This window comes from Balaenoptera ricei, chromosome 17 (assembly GCF_028023285.1).
Source record: "Balaenoptera ricei isolate mBalRic1 chromosome 17, mBalRic1.hap2, whole genome shotgun sequence".
NCBI lineage: Eukaryota > Metazoa > Chordata > Mammalia > Artiodactyla > Balaenopteridae > Balaenoptera > Balaenoptera ricei.
The window spans coordinates 74,388,481-74,414,337 of record NC_082655.1 but is presented as its reverse complement, the minus strand read 5'-3'; the positions used below and the strand labels follow the sequence as shown (position 1 = coordinate 74,414,337).

At 42.7% G+C, this 25,857-nt stretch overlaps 1 protein-coding gene across 1 annotated transcript in view; it reads left to right on the top strand.

Annotated features, from left to right (window-relative positions):
• CLVS1 (clavesin 1) overlaps window positions 1-25,857 on the top strand; it is a 147,249-nt gene that overhangs the window by 99,889 nt on the left and 21,503 nt on the right. The window contains exons 3-4 of the mRNA XM_059901993.1: window positions 15,221-15,331; window positions 19,742-19,977. Of these exons, the coding sequence (XP_059757976.1) occupies window positions 15,221-15,331; window positions 19,742-19,977 (347 nt within the window). The remainder of the gene's footprint in view (window positions 1-15,220; window positions 15,332-19,741; window positions 19,978-25,857) is intronic.

The window sequence follows — 25,857 nt, the reverse complement described above, 5'->3', positions numbered from 1 at the left end:
TCTATTCTATTTCAGTGGAAAACCAACCAGGGTATAGCCCATGAACACCAATCCATCATTTCCTACACTCATCATCCTGACACACACTCCCTCTTCCTGGGGGTCCATAGTGCCACCTTAATATACTCAATACATTCTTATGGGCATTAATTTCTGTCGCATGAATTCTTTGATGTAGGAAAGGCTTACCTGACAGTCAATTCCCACAATACCTAGCCACTTCTAGCTCGTGATTTTATTGCTTTCCTGTATGTTTGCTCATTGTGTTCTGTGTTTGTCTTATCTTCCTAAAGAGAAGGAGGTTGCCTTGAGAATAGAGACCAGTGTGTCCCTGTCCCACACCACCACTGTGTCCTGATGCTGTTAATACATGACAAACGATGGAATTGGTTTAGCTGTCAGGTAGAAAGCTGTGGGTTGAGCCACGGTTTCTACTGACTCCCATTTTATAATAGTTTAATGGAGAGTTGGGCCCCTGACAACTGGTATGGCTATGTCCCTGCATTTGGTTTTCAGCCCAGCACCCTCTTTCACTGGATGTGCCTTGTGTCTGGGCACCTTCTATGTGCCTGGCTCTGGGCCAGGTGTCTGAAAGCAGCATCCCTCCTCTGTGCTCTCCTGTATCCTCATGTCCACCATTGCGTTCACCCCATGGTACAACGCGGGCTGTGTTTTCTGTCTCCCTCCCTGGAGAGCATCTCATGGGCAGAGTGGAGTTTTACACAGAGCCTGGCGCACAGCAGGCTCTCAAATTAATTTTTGTCATGTGAATAAATAAATTAAAAGGCAGTTGTTAGCAGCTCTCTGACTAGCCAAAAAGACAGCACACACACACCTGAAACAATGAGAGAACAAGACAGTATCACTGAAAGGGTTAATTGTGCACAGCCAACAACGTGTAAACTGAATAAACTTTAGGTACCCATATCGTCTGGTATAAGTAAAACATGTTTGAAAAGTATAGTCCAACCCCTAAAACTCATTTAACAGTACATCAGATTTTTATCTGCCTCTTTTTTTTTTTTTTTTTCCATCTTTTAAAGAGCTTTAAAGGAGATGTAACTTATGTTCAACAACAACACTTCACGAAATCACCTTTCTTTGTCTGCCCGTCTTCTTGTACTCCTTGTTTCTCTGCAGCCTCTCACCCCAGTCCCCAAGTCTCTCCCCTCACTCGATGGGCACCTACTCTGTAGGCATCTGCCCCTTGGCTTTTTCTCAGTGCCAGACTCAGCCTCTCTGGCTTCCTTGACTCCCTCTCTTTCACTCATTATCCCAAGTCTGCACTGCAGAGAAGAGCCTGGAACCAACCCACTGAGCAAGAGCATCCTTCCTTTCTCGAAGTGGGTGGAGGTGGCGAGAGCAGTAAAGAAGATTTCTATGGGTGAAGACTATGAATACTCCGGGAGTAATTTCGTCCCTGTTACAAGTGAAATAAGATTAAGAAATGGAGAGAATCTACCAGGGCTGGTAAAGAGTTGTCCTCTCCATTTGGGGACACGCCACTTGATGTTGTGATGTAAATAGCAGCAAGCTCACAGAAGTTGTTTATGACCACTTAACCTAAACTTGATGGAACATCTTGCCCCCTCACCAAACACGGAATATGAATCACTCATCTCAGGAAGGGGTTCTCTGGTCTTCAAAATTCTCTTCGGTCTTTCCTACAGGAGTTTCAGCTCCCTGTTTCAACACAATCTGTGGCCAGGGGTAAACAGAGGTCCTACCTGGACGGATCACACACATGTCTTCTGTGCTGATGTGTAGAGCTGAATTCACCAGGCTCCTCAAGCTAACTTGGCCCTGTGCGGGTTCAAGTCCATTTACCTGAGGAATCGAAGGACCCATTGCTTTGAAATTCCACAGTGTGAGTCTCCAACCCAGAGGCAAAAATTCAGTAAAATCATAACACAGCATCCATGTGTCGGTCAGGGTCCAGCCAGGAAAACAGAAACCACAATAAGTATTTAAAACAGACGTTGGGCTTCCCTGGTGGCGCAGTGGTTGAGAATCTGCCTGCCAATGCAGGGGACACGGGTTCGAGCCCTGGTCTGGGAAGATCCCACATGCCGCGGAGCAACTGGGCCTGTGAGCCACAACTACTGAGCCTGTGCGTCTGGAGCCTGTGCTCCACAACAAGAGAGGCCACGATAGTGAGAGGCCCACACACCGCGATGAAGAGTGGCCCCCGCTTGCCGCAACTAGAGAAAGCCCTCGCACAGAAATGAAGACCCAACACAACCAAAAATAAAAAAATAAAAATTTAAAACAGAGGTAACTTAATTTAACACAGGGAATGGGGTACACCAATCTGAGAAAACAAACAGGGATGATGGGGCAAGCTGGAGATGAGCAGGAACAGGAAGCAGAGACCTACCTGAGGCTGAAAGACAAAGCGTTCCTGGGGCCCAGCGGCGGGACCCACAGAGTCCTGTCCCAAGGAAATAGGAGCCTGGAGGAGAGGCCACCCAAGCTAGAACCACGTGGGGGAAATGCCCTGGTTTCTCCCCCATCCCACTCATGTCAGAGTTCCCCGTTGGCTGAAAAGGAACCTGGGAGGGTGGCCTGGGTGCAGGGGCAGAAACCCTGCACTCTAGCTCAGGGAGGGGAGGGTGAGTGATGGACCTACCCTGGGGTAAACAGGCCCAGGACACACACAGTCCCCATGAGAGATCACTGACAAAAGCTGGGGAAAATAAGGATGCGAAGGAAAGACAGACTTGGCACGCAGAAGCAGCCTGGTCACCTGGGCATGCCCACACCTACTGCCACGAGAGGGGACATGCAGGGCATATGCCAGTTGCCAGACACGGCGGCGGATGACACGCTCTGATCCAGTGAAGCCTCACAATCGCCTGCAGAATTTTACCAGCGGCAAACTAGGCCCAGAGAGATGGAGCAACTTGCCCAAAGTTGTACTGCATGTAGCTTTGGAATCAGAGCTCACTGAAGGCGAGTTTCCATCCACCCTGCTACCCCTGAAACACAGTGCTGCGTTCTCAAAGGTGTCGATAAATACGTGACTTTCTGCGACGCCATGAGAGGGACAGAGCTGGTGCTGAGGCAGGGAGAGCCGGCGCTCTTCCACCTTCCTTTGCAGGCTTCCTTCTCAGACCTACGGTTATCCTCTGTCACCAGCCCTCACATCCACCCCTCCACCCCCATCACCACCCTCAGCGCCCAGACGCACACAAACCTCGCATCCGTAACAGCCCCAGATCTGCTCCCGGGCAATAACGGGAGAAAAACAACTGGAGTGTTACCATGACAGTGGCGTCTTTATTTTACCAGGAGATCAGCTCTATGGCAGAGGCATGATTCCTTAATGATGGATGTGCAGCTTGTAGAAGGGGTGGGGATTTGCTCTCACCCCCGAGGTAACGCCCACATAAGTCACAGCTTGCTGACAAGGCTGACGTTGGAATTTTTTGCTGTTGTTGTAAATTTGAATTCATTTAATCCTAAATTTGGGAGCCCTCAATTATAAACATGGAAGAGAAAAGCCAAAAGATAGACATATACCAATTACTCACTGGGGTCTGTGGTGTGTGTGTGTGTGTGTAAGAGAACAAAATAAGAATTTTTATCCTGAGTTGATAGTCAATTACAGAGCTAGAGTTAGTGGATAAAATGTTAACTAAAATTAAGTACAAAGGAGGAAACATTATAGCATCCTGAGTAAGATCCCTAGAGTCTTTTCCCTCAAGTAGAGGATTCCCATTTCTTAAGTCAGAAGTCCACAGAGGGGATGTGGCTAGGAGAGCAAATCTGAATATTGTGTGGATACAAAAAGACACATTCTTCCCCATGGAGCTGATTGAGACTCTCCCTGAAGATCAGATGATCCCTGAAGATGTTATCCTGCAGCTACGTGCATATGTATGGTATCATTAAAAGAATTTTCTTGAAGACAATAGGTAATTCTGGAAGCTCTAATCTGAAATGGAATACCTTAATGATGTAATTTTCAATAAATATAGTGGTTTTGCCGGTATAAAATATAAAGTACTCATAAGAATTTGTGTTACTAATAAAAAACTGGAAAGCCATTTTCCCCAAGGTATTTTATAATGATGGAGGTAGAAAATACCTAATTTTATCAGGAATAATCTTCTCTCATTTGGCCCTTAAGTTCCTGAAGATTCTCATAGCTGAGTTAAAAGCACAAGCGGTAGAATTTAGAATCTAACACGTCCTGTTGGTGAGCTTTTATTTCCTCTGGGATCATTTCTATCATTTTTAAAATAACTGTCCCTGTAAGCTGCTGTGTCCATGATAAAAATTACTCAAGTATTTATAATGGTCAATATTCATTAGAGAACTGATTGGGATTTTTAAGTTGTACCCTTAAAATAGCACTTAGGCCACTGCAACATATAAATAAGTGTATAAAACTCTTGTAAAGTCTACATAACTGCCAAAACTCTTTTGCGGATGCATTTATACATCATAAATATATGAATGCATGAGATCTCTAAGATGCTTAAATCAAACATTAAATTTCATGGCACCATTTGGGTACTTGTGTTGCGATTTAGGGAGAATTTCCTTTGGATGGTGCAGTAAGTGGTTACAAGACAAAATAGGCCCCATTCCACATGGCAGACAGATGAGTTTAAAGAAGAAGTGTATGAGGTAGTTTTTCAAAGAAAGGGAAAAAAATTCCCCAAGATCAGTTATTTGCCCTCCACGTTCATGGTGTGTTTTTTGTTCTTTTCATCCAGAAAAGCAGCAACCATATCTAGGCAGTAAAAAGCAGTATTCTCTGCCTGTGTGAAAGGAGACTGGGGCTTTGTTCAGGTCCAGCCTGGCTCTTCTCTGGGATCCCAGGTCATAATGACCTGTCAGCCGTCTCCACGGGCTCTGCTACCGTTGGTGCCCCGCTCTCAAGGGGACACCAAATCAGTGCTTAACGTGGTCCTGTTTAAAGGCAAGATTCTGCTCTATCCTAACCTCAGACGAACGTAGGTACCATTTAAACTCTAATGGATGGCGTGGTTCTTTCCCCAGACCTGAGATCAAGTAATTGGGATGGAAATATAGATGGATGTCTCAGGAGGAGAGTCAGTTCTGTTCTTTGTTCCAGCAAGAAGTTGCAGGGCGTCTCTTTCTAAAGATCACGGGTAAGCTGGGTGAAATATGAATAATAACAGATTTTCAAGTGACTAAAGCACAGCTCAAACTTTAAAAAGAGATAAAGTAATATCTTGAAATCACATGTTTTCTCCCTATAACTATATGACTTTCATAGTAGATTTCTTTAAAATGGTATCTGACAATATTCAAACTGTCATACTGCCAACTCAAGTCTGACCGACCCGAGTACCTGAAGTACATTGCTTTCTGACTTACACAGAGAGGTGAGAAAGTTCAATATTTTCCCTTGTGGATTTTCTAGAATATTAGTTTTGGTTAATAGATAACCTCCCCCAAATGGATCTTATGATGTAAAACGCATAGGAAACAAAAGGTTAAACAAAGTTCAATTGGTTTCTTTGCTACCAGACCTTTTCAAAGACTTTAATTAAATAGACCAATATGTTCTTTTACTTCCTAAGAGAAGGCCAAGAATGTAGTGTTTCACTTGGAATCCTCTTTTTGTACGAGGAGACCCTTCAGAATAATATTGTGCAGTACCTATTTTGGGAGATGCTAGTTTACATGATCCCTTTCTGTGGAGGTGGTGAGGATGCTCCCACCACTGGCTTTTTGCTCCTGTTCCCTTTGCCTGAAATACTAGCCCCAGGCAACCACGTGGCTGGCTTCCCGCATCACCTTGAGTCTTCACTCGGAGGCGACTTTCTCAGTGAGGCCTTCCCTGATCAACTTTTAAAATTCAGGTCCCTTTCTCAACATTCGCTAGCCTTCTTCCCTATTTTCCAATGTGGCACCTTCTAGCTTTTTTTCCCCTCTACCTTTTGTTTATTATCTCTCCCTCCCTCCCAAATAGAGGGTAAGTTCCTTGAAGGCAGGGACCTTCCTATTGCCACACTCAGGGGACAGCTCTCAGCCTGCATTTTATTCAGCCTATTATTTTATTCAGCACCATCGACTGCTCCATCAACTGTGAAAATACTGAGATAGTCTGAGAATGCTCCCTTCACTCAGCCTCCAGGACACTGTCCTCTTTCCCGGAGGCTGACTGGCCACCCTTCAGATATCTGTCCTGGATTCTTCTCATACTTGTGCTTTTAAACATGGCAAAGCTGAGGGCTCAGTCCTGAGATCTCGTCTCTGCTCTAGCTTCACTCACAAAGCACGTGGATGCGAACACCAGCTACAAGCTGATAACTCCCAAGTCATTTCGGCAGCCCAGATGTCCCTACCTGTCGTTGTAGTGGCCGAGCTCATCAGGGCGGGATAAGCTATGCTGAGTTTGGTTTTACTAAGAGAATGAAAGTTTACTTCTTACCTGCTGTCCTTGGTAGGCAGCTCCACTGAGCATGGATCTCTCCTCCAGCAAGTGGCTCATAGGCTGGGGCTCCTTGCACTCTGGGGCTCCCCCATCTTCTAGGGCAGCAGAGTTCTTCATTTCCAGCCATGTGGAAGAGAGAAAAAAAAAGCATGGGAGACTCACATCTATTTTGTTTGAGTCTGGAAGTGGTGAATCTTACTTCTACCTACAGTCTTACTTCTGCCTACGTTCCTCTCTCCAGAACTTGGTCGTATGCCTCATCTTGTAACATGGGGGCTGGGAAGTGTAGTTTAGCCAGGTTCCCGGACAGGGGAGAAGACCAGGGTACAGGTGAGCTCCACCAACCCCATTGCTAGGAGGAAGGAGCAGTACCACAAATAAATTTCATGGCTTTGTCTTCATAGAATCCTCCCTGCTGTTTATTTTGGAGATGGGTTACTGCTAGCTTTTGATATGGAGAAGTGATGTGTATCTAGTGATTAGAAAATAAATTGTGCTCAAATACAAGAAAATTGTCAGCTGACTCAAATCTCCTGCAGAATGAGGCCATGTTAAAATGATTATATCTATGCTATAAAAGTACAATGTTCCCTAATAAGGCAGGGCCAGTATTCAAGTTGATCTTTAAAACTTCCAGAGTGCTCATTAGGAATACTTGTTCATTCTGTTCTAATAACAACTGTAACTCTTTAAATGACAGCACTTTCAAACCATGAGGACAGTCCTCTTGTAAATGTCATCTAAAGCGCTTGCAGCTGAAGCAAGATTAAGAAATTTTAACTTGGATTTATGCTTTGAAATGTTTATTGTTTTATCTCAATTAGTGAGCATATGCACCCTTAAAACCCTCATGAAGATGGTCAACAACCCAAATTTTGCTGATATATATATAGAGTTTGTATGAACCTACAGTAGGAGATAAGAGCTTCAACTATAAGAACTGACAGGTCTGGATTCAACTTCATTCAGTCTCTTACTTGATGTGTGAACTTGAGCAAGTTTTTAACTACTCTAAGTAAGATTATGTTTCCTCATCTGTAAAATTGGGATATTATAGATACTATAACACATGTATTATACCTACATAAGATTGTCCTGGGTGTGATATGAGATAACATATATAAAATTTCCTGGTAGATACTAAGTGCCCAATTCTTAGCTATTAAATTACCTTTACTGACTTTAATGTTTTCTCTTAAATTATATCTATTAAGACTTTAACATCTTACTACACTTACTTATTACGAGCTTAGTTACAGACCAAAGATATTTTCGTGGTTAAAACTTTAACATTTGCCAGAAGGTTTGCTTCGAGTGACCTCTGTGTTCCTTTGACCGTGCTTCTTTCTCTAAGACACACCATGGTTTTGTGACTGTAAGGACTAAAGGGTGAAGCACGTCGTATCTTCCGGCCTTGATTTCCTGTGCAAATCAGTGATTCGAGCAATCTGGATTCCTCCACTAATTGGCTTTTAAATAATGAGCAACAATCATCTATTTACCACATAAGGCCCCTGAGGGAAACTTGAAGATGAAGTACTGTGTACTTACCACAATGTATTTGCTATTTCATAGTCAACTAGAAGCCCTTTTATAGGTTACTGTGGTTAGAGAAGCAGGAGTGATTTTTCTGGCAAATTAAATTTTCTTTGCTTGAGCTCAGCTCTGATGACTCAGAGTGACCAGGCTGGATGGACTTGCAGTCTACCTCTTCTCTCCTCCCAACAGCGGTCACCTCCTTGAGGACAGTCACCTCCTTGGTCACCTTGCCTGGCCAGCAATGAGATTGCCAGAGCCCAGGAAGAATGCAGTTCTCCTATTTGGCGCTCTATTAAGTAGGAAGTAAAAAAAAACAAACAAAAAACAGTTGGTTTTCTTGCTCTATAGACTTTCCTACCAGGTGTGAGGCAGATATCAGGGTAATCAAGATACCCTTTAAGTTTACAGTCACATTTTCTGTTGTCTCGGCAAAAATTTGACAGGCACGCACCATGAGATAGATGGTTTTTGATCTCTTTCCCTTCCGTCCTTCCTCCCTCCCTCCCTCCCTTCCTTTTTTGATCTCTTTCCCTCCTGTCCTTCCTCCTTCCTTCCTTTTAATTTAAAAAAAATTTTTTTAAAATAGAGATTATCTGTAAGCTCATTCTTAGTAAACAGTGAGGCTAGGAAAAATGTAGGGTCTCCTGGTGACAAATAAACCCTTGAAGACTCTCCAACATAGTCACGTGTATTTATTAATCACCAAATCTTTGGATAGCTCTTTTATAGAAGGCTTTCTTATTTGGCCTCTGCAGCATGTTCAGCTTTCCCTGATCGCCACCTCCGGTTATCTATGCTGTTTATTAGCTCTGCTCTAAGAAACTACCATAAACCACAGAGGCTAAACTCTATCTGTGTCTTTCTCTCAAACGAAGCATCGCAGTTTCCCTGTCTCTCCCACCGGACAATGAACGGACTGGACACAGACGTGCATCTCCTGTACCCCTGCACCCCTGCATTTCACTCATACGATGAGCTCAATAACTGCATGGTGAACTGTTGACCAGAATGGAATATGAAAAATATCATCAAGGAACATTGTTTAGGTTGTAGCCAGGGAAGATTCTGAGTTTGATCTGCTCGTCTGGACCGGTTTGACAGAAAGCCAGTTTTGCTTACTCTGTTTAGGAGAATTGCCAAAGCATTATAACAGTTCTAGGATCTGCAGATAAATAAAATTTCATCCTTTAGCATGCCCTGATCTGAACCTGCATAAAAAGCCCAAGCCCTTCCTACCCTCAAGAGAACACTGGGTTGGTACAGCTTCTCAGAAATCAATGATGCCTTCCAGGAGCATATATTCAAAGAAAATCCATAGCCTGTAATCAGCTGGAGCTATCTCCCAGCGGCGTCCGAATAAGCATGCTCTTTTCTCTCTCATGCTTGCTACTGACGTATGTAAAGCATTTGGTGTGTACCTGTTATTGCATGAGCTCTCCATTTCCTTGCAAATAGGTGGATATGTGACTTTCACACTAATGAGTACCATGTGGTGTAATAGAAACCCATCACCATGAAATATAGCATTTTTAGAAGGCTCTCTTGCATCAGGGAAGCCCATTTATGCTGCTGAAAATGTTTTTAACTGTCTGCTTTGATGTGGGAAATGGGTGTCATTAGTAGGACATGAACCAAGTCCTAACCTCATGCTTGTGTCCTCGTGTTGCCTTCAGACTTACATACATGCAGTTCGGTGAATGAATGGAGGCCTTCAACCAAGGTCTTGAAAGACACTCAGAGTCACCACAGGGAAGAAGGCAGATGGTCTAAAAGACAGCTCATGTACTCATCCTCTCTCTCTTTCCTTCTTTGCCTTTGGTTTTCAGGGGAATCTTAATAGATGGGGGGAGGGCATAGTATCTGTGAATTTGAGTGGTCCCGCTCCAGTTTCCACATAAGAGCAGTGGAAGAAGTGAGGAAGGATGGGAGTTAGAGACAGCCAGATTGAGCAGAGCTCCCCAAGCCTTGCCAGGCAATGTGATTTTGAGGTCAGGTGTGTCTTGAACCCTGTTGGAAGTATGTTTGCCTGCAGGCATTACAAACTTAGCGAATATCGCTAGTAAGTGCTTTATTATCCAGCAGGAACCTTGGCCAACTGCCACCAGTAACATCTGTAACTGATTGTCAAGGAAAGAGGGAGGAAATAGTTTTGGCTCTACCACGTTGCTCCTAAATCTTGATCAAACACAAGAAAAGGCAGCTGAGTGATGCTTGAATAGTGCCAGTGTGAAAATGAAGTGCAAATGTAGTGCCCATTTAAAAATGAAGGATATTTCTAATGGACTGCAAGAGTCACTTAATGCTGCCCAAGACTCCCAAAGAAAAGAGAGATGAGCCCCTTAGAATGTCCTGCAGTGTATCTTGTGCCTTACCATTTACCTTGGCATTCTTTGTCTAACACTTCACATAAGGCAGAAAAGATTAGCCTTAGGAAAGCTTCTACTATACTTAAAAAAATGGCTACTCCCATTGGGGAGTTTTGAAATATTCACAGTAATCATATGCTTTGATTTTATTTTCAGATAATTGTAGACTCACACGCAGTTGTAGGAGAAAATACAGAGCGATTCCGTACAACCTTTATTCAGCTTCCTCCACTGGTAGCATCTTGCAAAACTACAGAGCAAATAGCACAGCCAGAATATTGACATCAGCAGAGTCAAGTTACAGAACATCTTCATCACCACAAGGCTGTCTCTTGTTACCCATTTATCAGTCTCGCAGGGCGTTAACAGTTATCTTCTCCCTGGGTATTCCTTCTAGGGAGCTGACCTTGATTCTTTAATTAGCCTCAGTCCTAAGCCCAGGTACCTTGCACGGCTCTGAAAGAGTCATGCCACGTCCATGATGCTGTGACTTTGGTTCACCCTCTTATTTTCCACAATAAAGTCCCATCTCCAATACTCATTCCACAGTTACATTTCTGAACAATACAATGTACAGTAGAACCTCTTCTATCTCCCTCTCTTTCCTAGTTGATTTATCCCACTCAACTGGCTTTCCCAATTTCTTAAAAAAAATTTTTTTCCCGCGTGTTCGGACCTATTTCTTATTACCCCACCACTCTCTTGGTCGCTGGCTCCTCCTTCATTCATTTTTTTTTTTAACATCTTTATTGGAGTATAATTGCTTTACAATGGTGTGTTAGTTGCTGCTGTATAACAAAGTGAATCAGCTATACATATACATATATCCCCAGATCTCCTCCCTACTTCCTACACTCTCTGGTATCAGATCTTTATTTTAATAACCCTTGAATGCTCTGATATTTATCTGGTGTAGGAAAATAAGGCAGATGGATGAGAATAGCCTTCTCTGAGTATTCAGAGAGCAAAGAGGGGATCCTAGCTTCAGATTTTCAGGTCAATCATTGAGCCAGTATTCCATTTAGGAGGGATTTAGAGGTAGCACTCTTTGAATGTGGAGTTAGAATGCCTCGGGGACTAGTTTGGAAGATATGTTTGCTAGATTATCTAGTGTGAACATGTATTTGTGTGACTTGGGGGTTAGAGGAAGGATTGATTATAGCGATGTTAGCACTCCAAGCTACCTCTTGTGTCACCACTATTCCAAAGAAAAATATTAAAGAAGCATGACTGTAAATTTTAAAAAAGGACACCAAGGAACACAAACTTGACCTCAGCAGCTTAGGGCATGAGAAGAGCTCAGGTAGAGAAGGAGGGAGAAGGAATCAAAGTACCAGAAGGCCGTGGCGATGGCCATTTCTGCCAAGTGCTTTAAAGAATATAATCCAGTGTTTGTCCTGTAGTCGACACTCATAAGTATGTGCTGAAGTGAAGAGGTGCAAGGTCTGAACTGATTGTTCAGTGAGGAATTAAAGACAGTAAACCAGTCATTACATAAAGGCAATTTTCTGTTTTCCCCTCTCCTCTGTAAACTCTACCTTGTATTATTTGACACTGATTATTTGATATTATTTCACCAGTATCAAGCAGGCCATCAGTTGTCCAATGTAAAAACATCAAGTCCAATGTAAAAAAACATGATCCCATTTAGAAAGGAAAGAAGGAAGAAAAGGAGGGAATAAAGGAAATGAAGGGAAGGGAAGAAGGAAAGGAGAGCTTGGGTAATCATTAGTGCTGTTCACCGACACTTTTGGTCTTTTCTTTACCAGCCACGTGGTAGAATTATACTTCCTGACGCCCTAGAAGTCAGCCACGTGTTTGGCCTGTAAAATGTGACGGATGAAGCGTGTCACTTCTGGCAGCCAACCTTAAGAGCTAAGGTGTGATTCCCCATGTTGTCTCCCTCAGCTGTGGCAGCGCTGTTCCAGACGGCGAGGCTACATCCCTGGCTGAGAGCAAATCAAGCCCGGCTCCTGCCAACGCTGCAAGGACGTTTTGTGTGAACGAGAAATAAATCCTTACAGTTTTAAATGATAAAAAGCAGGGGTTGTGTGTTACTATAACATAACATAGCCTGTCCTGAATGATACAACATAGTAAGTAACATAGTCTTTCGCAGTAGGATGGTAGGTGTTTCTTCTTTTCTTCTTTCTTATCTTTTTGTATTTTCTAATTTTTCAAATAGTTTTTTAAATCAATTTTGTACTCTTCTAGAATGGGTATATTTTTTGTAATAAGGAAATAAATTAATCTAAAATAAACTAGGGAAAAGATAATTTTTACGATTTGAATATGGTTATAATTCAAAATTAAATTATATTTTTATTGATAAATGCATGAAATACACACAAATTAATGCCGCTTTCTTGAACCTGGGGTATGTTTTTGGAGCATACTCTTTAGTCACCAAGAACTCTGAAAAACAAAATGTCACACTGTCATGGAATCAAGGTTTACCATCTTGAGATAGGTCTGCTCCAGCCCCTAAGAAATGCACCTTCGTGAGGGTGGTGGACCCCTTTGGGGTCCTGGGAGACATTTGTGTGACAGACAACTTCCCATTTATCTGTGGTTTGCTAATGAGATCAGGCAAAACGACCAAGAACGATGGGCATTGCTTAAAAGAGTGCTCTGTTTTCTAATTTTCCCTTCCCTCATCCTTCCCTTTGCACAATACACACACCCACACACACACCCACACACACACACACACCGTAATTAATAATGCAGTCAGGCTCATTCAAGGATAACCGTACCATGTGCACATTGCCCTTATTACACAGGAGAGCCTTGTTACATGTGTTTATCTGCACATATTTGTTTGCCGACCTGAATGAGATCGATAAGATCCCATGCCTTCAAGATGGCAGACTCAAAGCCAGGGCCAAGCCACAGACAACTGATGGGTCTCAGCCGTGTGTTTTTTCTTTCAATCTCTTCTGACACAAATCGAAGACAGTGCCACTGTCTTTGAGGACTGAGATTCCATAGACAAAAATTAGGAGTCTCTACATATTTTGTAAAGGTTAATGTTTTCTTTGAGATTTTACCTAGTGCCTCTGCAGTATTATTTACAGGGTTTTCTTCCACTTGACCAACCTAGAAATATATTATATAATAGACTCTCAATAGAAATAAAAAACCCTCTTATTGGTCCTATTGAAAAGGATAGTAAAGCCCTGGTTTACAGATAAACCCTTTTCTCTTTTTCTCCTTCTACAGCCCCAGAACCCACATTTAGCATGTAAGACAATGAATTACAGTTATTTTTAGTTCTGGATAACAAGTTCAAAAGGCCCCAAAAGACTAAGGTTATTGCTTAGTGCTCATTGCAAAGGAAAACCTTCTGGGAAAGGTCTTTCTTTTTAAGAAACCAAAGAATTTTTAGACCCCAAACTGTACCTGAAAGAGAAAAGAAAACCTTATTAAGAACTTCTACTTTTCTAAATTTACATTTGGAATAGTGAGAGATTATGACAAATGTGCAAATTGGTATAAACAGTCTCTCCACCCTTACTTGGTGGTTTCATTAAGTTTTTTAAAAAATAGAATAAACAAAAGAAAAAATACATACCCCTCAAAATAAAGACCTTTTACTGAAATTGTCTAGTTTAACCTTCAAAATATTTAATTCCTTTGTACTCTGTGAAATGTCTATATAGAGGCAAAATTATTGTTAAATTTTTTAAAGGTCGACCTTTAAGCACAGGTCCACGTACTTACACTGGAAACTAGGTCTCAATGTAGAAGGTGCCCATGGAGCCTATAGACTCAAAGGGTTCTGAAAAAAGTTAATAACCCTCATTCTTTGTGACTAAAAAAGACCCAGGCAGGGCATTTCATACACGGCAAGGAGCAGCTAGTGGCCTGAACTGTTAGCTCAGATAACCAGGCTCCTTCTGCTTCCATCCCATCTTGCTAACATTCTACAAAGATGTTTGTCGCAATGAAATTGATTGCCAGCACACTTGGCAATTCAAATTGCATTAGATGTTCCTTCTTTTTTCATGCCATTAACCACACGAATACAATCTTCAGAAGTCCTATATCAGGAACTCAGGACCTGGTGCTGTGGGACTAGTTCAGGTTTTATGGTCAAGGTCCCTTGTTCTGTGGACAAGCAGAGCAGCTTCTCAGCAAGTGTAAGCTTATGCCCTGAGCTGGATTCTAAAATTGAAAGCATTTTTAAAAATGCTCTTATTTCCTGATATTTACAAAATGTGTTCACCTGCAGAAAAGGAGGACCTCAATTAGGGGAATCAACTAGCCCATCAATGAGCAAATGTCTGTCCCTGGGACCTACTGTGTGGATCCCAGGTTGAAGTAAGGAGCCAGTTCTGAAATCTGTGAAAAGGAGCCACAGATGTTGGATGCTGTCAGACTTCGGAGGATTTCAGAGAGCTCCATCTCTGAAGAGCCTTTGAAATCCTTTTCCAACCCCTTCCTACCCAGAAAGTTGAGTTATTGCCATGATCACCCAGTGGAGAGGGCTGGAGCCGGAGAGCAGAGAATGAGAGTAAAGGGTAAAGAGAACCATCTTGTAGGGCTCATGGGAACTGAAGCCTTGGTGCCCTGACACTACGAAGAATCCCAACTCCTTCACTATCTGGGCTGCAAATGCTCTGGTGTCATGTCAGAGGTCATACAATTGTGACTTGGAAAAGACAGGCCTGATGTATGATTTCTCAGCTGTGGAGCTACAGGGGAAGAGGGAGGCAAGGGGAACAGAGGAGACCGTAACAGCTGGGAAGTAAGTGTGTTTCCTGTCTCTCCCTCCGCTGGCTGGTGGGTGCTTCATCAGTCTGAGAGAAGAAGCGGGCTGCTCTAGGTGGTGGTCCTGCTGGGCCCGTCTAACCTGTGATGTGCACTGATTGGTGTGCGTTTCTTTCTTTCCACCCAGGACAGCTTTCCTGCCCGCTTCGGAGGAGTCCATTTTGTCAACCAGCCCTGGTACATTCATGCCCTGTACACACTCATCAAGCCATTCCTTAAAGACAAGACCAGGAAACGGGTAATGAAAACAAAAACCCAAAGGGGGGATTTGGAGGCACAATTATGAAGCCTGTCCTCTCTCTCTCTCTCTCTCTCTCTCTCCCTCTCTTTGTATTTTTCATTGTGTTTTTTCCTGCTTTTCTGTAGTCCCTGAGCATTTGAGCCTCAGCTGGAGTTTGCAAATGGCCTGGATTTAATCAGTAATTTAGTAGAACTGAGTTATTTTACAGTCCGGGTGACAAACCAAAGGAAACATTGAAGGCATGCAAATAACAGATGCCCCTTTTACTGTAAATGCTTGTGGGAAATACGGGGTCAAGCAGCTTCCTGTTCATGGACTATTTTAAGAGCTAGCATTTTGTCCTGTGAATGTATTATTGCTACGAAGAATACTGATGATTTGTATTTTTCCCCATGGCTCTTGGGTCATAGCTGCCAGCTCCATCACCTTTGAGATTGGGAAAGCATTCTTCTTTGGAAATAATAGAGCTCGTAGGAAGAAGGCTTTTAGAATCTTGATTGCATCAGCTGATGACATTTGGGAAGCCAGCCTCTTCCACCAGAGCTGGGTATTTTTTCATGGCATTCTGATTAGCTGAGAAACTGAACATTATTTAACCACTCGGAATCTCAGTTTCTTCATTTATAAAATGGAAAAACTAACACCCACATCACAGAGTGGTTGGAGTAATTTAATGAGACAGATAGCATAAAGCTATTCATGTAGTAGAGACTCCATGACACCAATTTCTCTTTCCCATTTAGTTCTCTTTTCTTGTAAGCTTTCCGATTTCAGCTATCACCTGGCTCAGGGACATCACTTCTTAAGGGAACCAGGGTCAGTCTTACAGCGCCTTACATAGGCCTCTATGCCCCAGGGGCCCCGTGCTGGGGAAGAGCTCTGAGTATTCAGGGGGGGAATGACGATGCGAGGGACACCCTCCCATACACACTCTGCAGGTTTCCTAACTCCTAGACCTCAGATGCTTCCAGATCCTTAGGAAACACTGCAGTAGGGTATGGGATACGGGGTAATTCCGCTGTCCCCAAATGAGTGTGGAACTGGGAACTAGAATTCACCAGCCCCAAGAGGCAGAGACATTCTGGAACATTCTGCAATCTGTCTGGGGTTCACGACAGTGATAAGGGCAGAGAAGTGCCCTAGACTGTTCCCAATGTGGCTTCATGCTTCCCACTGGCTTCATTTTCTACTTAAGAAGGATCCAGTGGGAATTCCTCCCACAAAGCAATCGACATTTGTGCTGTGCCATTGAAGGGGGTTTCTGGAGCTCTGGGTGCAGAACAGAACCTGACAGGTGGGGATTCCACCTCCTACCTGCTGAATTCCTCCACCCCACAGGACCCCCGGAGAGAGTGCCAGTTTCAACAGCGCTCCTTTTCCTCTAAGAACTGGAAGTGTTGCGTGGGTGGGTACCAGGGCCAGTATTTTGCTGCAGCTTTTCCATGCTTCAAATACTACAATTCCTCCAGTGAGACATTTTGCAAAAGCCAGAATATGTGAATTTCTTCAAAAAAATTCTTGTTAAAATTCAGTCATAGCCAACAATCCAGTGTCAGAAAATGTACATTGCTTTCTGAAGTGCTACAGTATTCTCATGAAGAATTTTAACACTTAGCTTCTTGTCCCCTGCCTCTTTAAATGATGTCATTACATCACAAGTTAAAATCAGTACAACAGAACAAAGTAGCAAGTATTTATTATATACTTATATAGTACATTATAATAAACAGGCACACCTCGGAGATATCACGTGTTCGGTTCCAGACCACTGCAAAAAGGCGAGTATTGTGATAAAGTAGTCTATTAAGTGTGCAGTAGCCTTATGTCTAAAAAAATGTTCATACCTTACCTCTTGCACTGTTGGTGGGAATGTAAATTGATACAGCCACTATGGAGAACAGTATGGAGGTTTCTTAAAAAACTAAAAATAGAACTACCATACGACCCAGGAATCCCACTACTGGGCATATACCCTGAGAAAACCATAATTCAAAAAGAGTCATGTACCACAATGGTCATTGCAGGTCTATTTACGATAGCCAGGACACGGAAGCAACCTAAGTGTCCATCGACAGATGAATGGATAAAGAAGATGTGGCACATACATACAATGGAATATTACTCAGCCATAAAAAGAAACGAAATTGAGTTAATTGTAGTGAGGTGGATGGACCTAGAGTCTGTCATACAGAGTGAAATAAGTCAGAAAGAGAAAAACAAATACCGTATGCTAACACATATACATGGAATCTTAAAAAAAAAAAAAAAAGTTCTGAAGAACCTAGGGGCAGGACAGGAATAAAGATGCACACATAGAGAATGGACTTGAGGACACGGGGAGGGGGAAGGGTAAGCTGGGACGAAGTGAGAGAGTGTCATGGACATATATACACTATCAAATGTAAACTAGATAGCTAGTGGGAAGCAGCCGCATAGCACAGGGAGATCAGCTCGGTGCTTTGTGACCACCTAGAGGGGTGGGATGGGGAGGGTGGGAGGGAGACGCAAGAGGGAGGAGATATGGGGATATATGTATATGTATAACTGATTCACTTTGTTATACAGCAGAAATTAACATACCATTGTAAAGCCATTATACTCCAATAAAGATGTTAAAAAAATTATTAAACAAATTCCTCATTAACAGTCAGAAACTTTACATGTTCTTTTTGTTCTCCTTGAACTTGTATTTCCATTATACTTCCCCCACCGAATCATAGCCTCATATAACATTTTTTTATACTGGAAAGCATTTTATCGATCACCCTGTTACACTTCTTTGCAACAAAAATATGTATATAAATTTAAATTACTCTTTGATTACCCATGACCCTAATGCTTTAAGTATCAAAAATTTTTCTTTTAAGTTGGGTAATCATTAAAATTGTTATTAATGCACAATTGTCCAAAACAACATAAATATATTATAAATGTTAATAATTATTAAATTTTAAAAGTAAAATTCTTATTAAAAAAATTCATACCTTAATTAAAAATACAAAACAACAAAATGTGTAATAGTTACATCGAAGATCACTGATCACAGATCACCATGACAAATATAATAATAATGAAAAAGTTTGAAATATTGAGAGAATTATCAAAATGTGACCCAGAGACACGAGGAGAGCAAACGCTGTTAGAAAAATGGCACCAACAGACTTGACGCCATGTGCTTGACGTAGGGTTGCCACAAACCTTCGATTTATAAAAAGCATAATATCCGTGAAGTGCAATAAAGCACAATAAACAAGGGATGCCTATAGTATGTAGTATATAGCATAATATAATACTTATATGGTATATTATTATACTATATGTAAGTATTTTAAAAATCACATTTACACTTCATCATGGTTAAGTATGGGGGGGGGGTGTAATTGATGGTCCTATATTTGAGTACAATTTATGTGCATTGGGCCTGCAACATGAAGAAGTGTGGGAAACGATGTCATTATACAGATGCACTTTAGATAAACTTTCAGGAGTCAATTCCTAAATCTCAGGCAATGGTAATTATCAACTTGTGGCTTATCCACTTTATAGATTTGTTTGAAAATGCTGTTATTTGGGGGTGTTTTCTCCCCTGCTTGACTAATTTCCATCACCATCTATCATATGCTTAGAAGATGCAAACTTGTTTGTTGAGGGTAGTATTGGCAAATCCAGACAAAAATAGAAAATCGTTGCAAAAATATCTCACGGTAAATTCTCAGGTCCCAGTTTTCAGTTCCACTGACTAAGAATGGACTGAGCTTTTTCCGTGTGCCCACACCACCCTGGGAGCTAGGAGAGTATTAAAAGAGAAAGAAGACACTGTCCCTTTTCCTGAGCATTCTTTTCTTGCTATGGGGAAGCAAGACATAAATGAACAAATCAGAAAAAACTAGAAGTCATCACACAATGAAGAGCAAATTTGGGGGAGAGGGGAGACCCAGAGTGGGCAGGTGCCACTGGGATAGACTGAGAAAGAAGTTGCCACTTGGTGTAGGCCTGGGAAGGATGGGGAGGGTTGAGGAGGGTCCGGAGGGTGCTCCGGGGGAGAACACAGCAATGTGGAGATGTGTGTGAAGCAAGATTGGATGGTTTTGGACGGTCTGCATCCCTACTCTTTCCATCAGCAGGGATAATTAAGAGATGACCGTATGTGTAAATTTGGGCCATGGCCAAATACTACCCAATTTGTTCATGAACTTCATTTTTAAGGACTATTAATTCAGGCCCTTTTCTGAGCAATAAATTAACATTTTATGCAGACTAAGCTACAGACACAGAACTGAATGCCTCTTTAAACCCCATGATCACCAGCAGTGCATCCACTTTGTCACTGCTAGATTGTGTATTAGATTAAATGCTTGGTCATAAGTTTTGGATTTTTTTTTCTTGCTAATTATTTTTTCTTTCCAGATTTTCCTGCACGGAAACAACTTAAACAGCCTCCACCAGCTAATACACCCTGAATTTTTGCCGTCTGAATTTGGAGGAACCCTTCCTCCTTATGACATGGGAACTTGGGCCCGGACGTTACTCGGTCCTGACTACAGCGATGAAAATGACTACACTCACACCTCCTATAATGCAATGCACGTGAGACACACGTCCTCCAACCTGGAGAGGGAGTGCTCACCCAAGCCGATGAAGAGGTAAGGCCTGGCTCAGCGGAGCCTCCCAGTTAGAGGTCAAGGGGCGTTTTGGATTTGGGCCTATTGTGGGTTAAGTAATTGAAGACCTTTATGGGCACAGAACTTGAATAAAATAAATTGCAATACATTCTCAGCTGATTTCACCAGAACTGAACGTAAATGGGGCTTGGCTGGCCCAGAAATACAGTTGTCCCCATTATATTAAAGAAGCAGTAAAAGGCTGGGACCCCATTCATGTCGTGATTACAGTCCTAGGCTCTAGGGAATCTGTTAACTCACACAGAATGAAGTGTGGGACCTTTGAGATACACTGAATGAAAAAGCAACCTGCTAGAAAACGTTTCTATCATTGATGCATTTGGAACCATTTATTGAGCATTTACTTGGCCATAGTCACTGATTAGGCACTGGGAGCACAAAAATGAATAAAGACATTGAATACAAAAAACAAAAAAACCGAGAAGAAGGCCCTGGGAAAATCTGCCAAGTAAGACTTCTAGCAACCAATTTCTAATGCGAGTGATGTTTGAGCTGGGCTCTGAAGGATGAAAATCAGCAGCCCAAAAGGAGGAAAAGACAAGATAGACAGAGGCCTGGAGGCAGTGGAGGGATGGGATATTCTGGTGTGGTGTGGCAAATAGGCGTGCGAGGGTCAGGGGTGAGAGGGGGAATAATGTTCCAAAGATGGTCGGATGCAGGTGGGGAAGTACGCTGCATTCCGTATTCAGTGCAGAGCCATGAAGGAGGGTTTTTTAAAAACTGATGTACAAATAATGTACGAAATGTATAAAAAGTAAAACTTTATTTTACTCCTTCAATCACTATTCCCCAATCCCCACCCCTCCCCAAAGGAGGGATCAGACCGGGGTGGACCCTTCCATTCTCTTTTCCATATATTACACACATCTATACACATCCAGAGAAAATATCTAATACCGGGTATTGTGTAGCCTAGTTTGATAGGGCTGCTGTAACAAAGTCCCATCGACTAGGACAGATTAGGTGCCTTAAATAATAGAAATTTATTTTCTCATATTTCTGGAGGCTAAAAGTCCAAGATCAAGGTGTTTGCAGGGTTGGTGCCTTCTGAAGCCTCTCTCCTTGGCTTGTAGATGGCCATCTCCCCTCTGTGTCTTCACATGGTCTCTTCATGCGTGTCTGTATCCTAATCTCCTCTTCTTATAAGGACACCAGCCATATTGGCTTAGGGCCCACCTCATTTTATCTTAATTAACCTCTTTAAAGACGCTATCTCCAAATGCAGTCACAGTCTGAGGTCCTAGGGGTTAGGACTTCAGCATGAATTTGAGGAGGGGACATAGCTCATCTCATAACATGTCATTATGTAACATCTTTCCACGTCAGTAACTCTAGGTGCATCTTATGTTTTCGGTGCTGTGTAGTGTTCCAGAACATGGATATATCACAGTGTAGCCATTTCCCCGTTGATGGGCAGTTAGGTTTTTTCTGAGTTTCTTCTCTGTTCTAAATGGGGCTCAATGAACCTTTTGAACCTTTTTGATGTGCCTCCTTCATTCTCAGGAGAAACTTCCTCTGGGTAGACTTGGAGCCCTGAGGCTGCTGGGTGAGAGAACTGTGCATCTTAAATTTCAGTCCACACTGCCTAGATACCCTCCAAAATGACCCTACTCCCACCAGGAGTATGTGAGAATCTCTCCCAGACCCGTGAAAAGTGCTTGATATTATCAGACTTCATCTTTTTCTCTTGAGATATAATTGACATACAGCACTGTATAAATTCAAGGTATACAACATAATGATTTGACTTACACACATGATGAAATGATTATCACAGTAAGTTTAGTGAATATCCATCACTTCATATAGATACAAAATTAAAGAGATATAGAAAAAATTTTTGTTCCTTGTAATGAGAACTCTTAAGATTTAAGATTTACTCTATTAACTTTCATGTATAACATAACAGCAGTTTAAATTATATTAATCATGTTGTACATACGTTACATCCCTAGTACTTATTTTTCTTATAACTGGAAGTTTGTACCTTTTGACCACCTTCATCCAATTTTCCCTCCCCCTCCCCCCTGCCCCTGGTAACCATAAATCTGCTCTCCTTTTCTATGAGTTTGTTTGTTTTTATCTTTATTAGATTATGATTGCTTTACAATGTTGTGTTAGTTTCCGCTGCACAACAAACTGAATCAGCTCTATGTATACCTACATCCCCTCCCTTGTGGGCCTCCCTCTCACCCTCCCCATCCCACCCCTCTAGGAGGTCAGTTTTAACCATAATCCTGATGGTGGGACAACCGTACGTATTTTTGTTTTCATCTGTATTTTCCCACCAGACATAGTTAAGCACAGTTACAGTCTGGGGTTTGTAAGGATCGTGGAATTATCAGAGAAAAGGAGACTAAAAGCCATCAGCAGCTGATATGGGGGCTCAGGTGGGAAGATGAGGGCCAGAACTGATGACGAAGTGGTGGAAGAACAGCTGAATTCTGGAGATGTTTGGGGAAGGAGGAGTGTCACTATCGAAGTCTCCTTTGGGTAGCTGGGCTCATGTTGATGTCCTGAACTGACCCAGTGTTCAGGAGGAGGAGAAGCTCTGCATTTCCTGCTCAGTCAGGATGACTACACCCAAATGTCTGGAAAACCTCTCTGCTGGGACGGGAGGGACCTGGAAATTCATTTACTCCCCAGGTTACTAGTCAACATTCTCTGGGAAGTGGTGGTCATGGTGGCTAAGAGGCTGGCTTTGTGCCTCTACAGGGAAGGGACTGACCTAGCGGCCCGCGTCCTGACCTACACTCAGTCCAGATGACAACACAGTAACAACTGTAACGACAACTCACACTATTGACACTGTTCTGAGCCCTTTAGCTCATTAAACTCTTTAAATCCTCAGCACAACTGTATGAGAAAGGTACTGTCATTATTCTCATTTTACAAATGAGGAAACTGAGACGCAGAGAGGTTAAGCAACTGCCCGAGCTCACACAGCTAGTAAATGGCCAAGCTGGGACTCAGACCCGGGCACACTGGCTCTGTGCTCTGGGTTCGTGTTCTCTATAAGATATGGCACGCTGCCTGCTTTTCCGTGTACTTTCTATCCTCAACTCCAGTGCCAGCCTTCTCTCTCCAACCCCTCCATGCACAGGAATAGTGACATGTCATGTGGCCTGTCCCTACCCTATCTCTTTCGGATACGGCCATCATACCTTCCTATATGTCTGAACTTCCAAAGTCAAGTGGCATGAAATAGGAATTTGCCACTCTTTCCCCAGATGATCAGCTACAGACTTACACCTTTTTTGGGTGACTAGACACGTCCTGACTCCAAGTTCCACCTCTGAATTAATGTTGAGGATCAGAGGAGGTGACACCCTCCCTTATCAGCCAGTGAATTCTGGAGGGTAAAGGCTTTGTCTAACTAACTCTTGTTCACCTCACTCCCTCCCCAAGAATCCAACTCCACGCCCGACACACAGCAGACACACAGCAGACATGCTCGCTGCATTTCAACGCTGAGTGAAAGCTACCACCTCCCAAACCCATCCTTGGTGCACTTGCCCGTTGCTTCAAACAAATTGTCAGCTCCCAGATGAAAAGAGCTAATTCTCCTGCTTTACCAAGACTCTCCTGGATCTTGCCTCGTAGGATCTTATAGGGGAGATAAGATGTCCGCACAAATAACTATATTTAGGTGCAGAATGGGAGAGCTACTGTGAAGGAGGTGTTAGACCTGCTGCGGTGCTCTGAGGAGGCATTCACTAATTTCAACCAGAAGACTCAGAGAAGTCTTCATGAAGGAAGGCAGAGCTGACCCAGGTTTTGGAGAAGGTAAAATATCAGAGTCAACGTCCAGGACTCTGCCAGAGTAGCTAGCAATTGCATATGCCTCTCATTACCCCATCAGCCCTACTGTCCTTGGCATCCTTGAGCCTTTGCTTGGGGACTTCAGGCAGCAGCAGGATGGGCAGCGACAACCTGGTGCCAGCAGTGACGCCAGCAAGGAGGGACCACTCCTGCTGTTGGGCTGTGCCTGCCGTCAGATGCCTCACAAACAGAGCTCTGTGATGAACGAGAAGATTACAGGGAGAGAACAGTCACCATTCAGAGCAGCTTTTGACCCGTAAGGACCCAGAGGGGATAAGAAAATTGGAAACAGAATTGGACGAGACTTTGAAGGTCATCTCTTCCAGCCCCCCAGCCCATATGGTAGCCTGTTCTCCAGCACAGCCTGTCAGGCAGCCCCAAGTTGCACCGTCCAGAGACGGGCAGGCAGCTCATGGGGCAGCGTGTGCCCTGCTGTGTGGCTTCAGGACGTGCCTCCTTATTCTGAGCCAGGTGACCTGGGTCTGACCTCTGCAACAGCGCTGTCAATTCCAGCGGGTAGACGATGCCCATAGTCCTAATCCTGCCATAGTTTCCAACAGTCTTCAGACCCATTTGGAATCAAATGGGCTTTTGTGACTGTCCATGAGACCTAATCACTTTTCATATCGTGTTTCAGGATCACAAATTGCCTCAGTTCCAGGCGGCTCGGAACAATGCATTCTGGCATAGGCGCAGAGTAAAATCCAAGATGTGTGATGTTCTCGATGAATGAGTGGTTCTAACAGCGCTTTTTTTTTTTTTTTTCCAGGTAATTTTGGTTCAACCCTTGAGCACAGAAACTTTAAAAAATTATTAGTTTAGTTGAAAATTTCTCTATACTACTTATTTCTATATTGGTCAGTTCTTTGATATGATAATGCCTTTGTGGGCTGAGTGTGTGACATTTTCTGCTCTAACACTAGATGACCCTGAGTTTTGTATTTTTAACTTCTTGTTTCTGTTTTTTATTTTATTTGTTATAGTCTATGTCCTTGCTCTCAGGCCATTGGCTGTCACTTCCTGTTCTTGGGACTGTGTAGGTCTGAAGCACCCTACTTCCTCTTAATTTACTACTGGAATATGTTTAAGATCTGGAAAGTAGGTAGCCAAACTTTTTAATACTCTCCAACAAATAACAGTAAGTAGGTTTTGTATTAGGCTCTATATAATTATTTGGCTGCGAATATGACAAAACTCCAACTGCATTGCTTTAAACAATAAGGAAAATGTATTATTTCACATAATGAGAAGTTACAAAGTAAGGTGGCTACAGGAATGTTTATTCTAGTGGCTCAGTGGTTGCCACCAGAACCCAGGTCCTTACCCCTGTGTCCAGCACGAGTGGAGATTTCTGAGGCAGGAGTCCACCCTGATTCACAGGGGGAGGACAACACCCAAACCGAAGGAGCTTTTGCTGCCTGGAAGGAGGAAGGAATGGCTTGGATTGGGAACCGGCAGCCCCGCTTCGGTTTTGGGAGTGCAGGCCTGGAATTTCTGTCGCATGAAGCAAGTGCATGGTCTTTAAATCGGTGTCACAGATTTTGTGACATCTCTTTCAGTTATTAGGATTGGTTTATTAATTGCTTTCTGGTTCTAGCCTATATCTCTGATAAAGTAATTAAAATGGCTATGGAAATCACTAAAAAGACACACCCATACACAATCTTGAAGTAACTACTGGTGGATGAGGAGCATTTTTGGAAAGGTTTTACTTTTTAAAATATATTTGTATGTATTATACGTGTATACATCTACACATATACTTGTACATATATGTATACTATATATTTGGTGTTTATGTACAAATGGATATATGTATATGTTGAAATGTATGTATACACACATATACATAAATTTTTAAAAAATTACTGGTGATAAATCCTATGTAAATTTTATCCTAAGATCTTGATTCCAAGTAAGGAACTGAAGCCTTTCCCTAGAGGTGGAGCCGTGCTCGCGCAGAAGCGGGCGGTTTGGTACGGTGCCGCTCAGATCCGGCACCGAGAAGGCAAGGTTTTC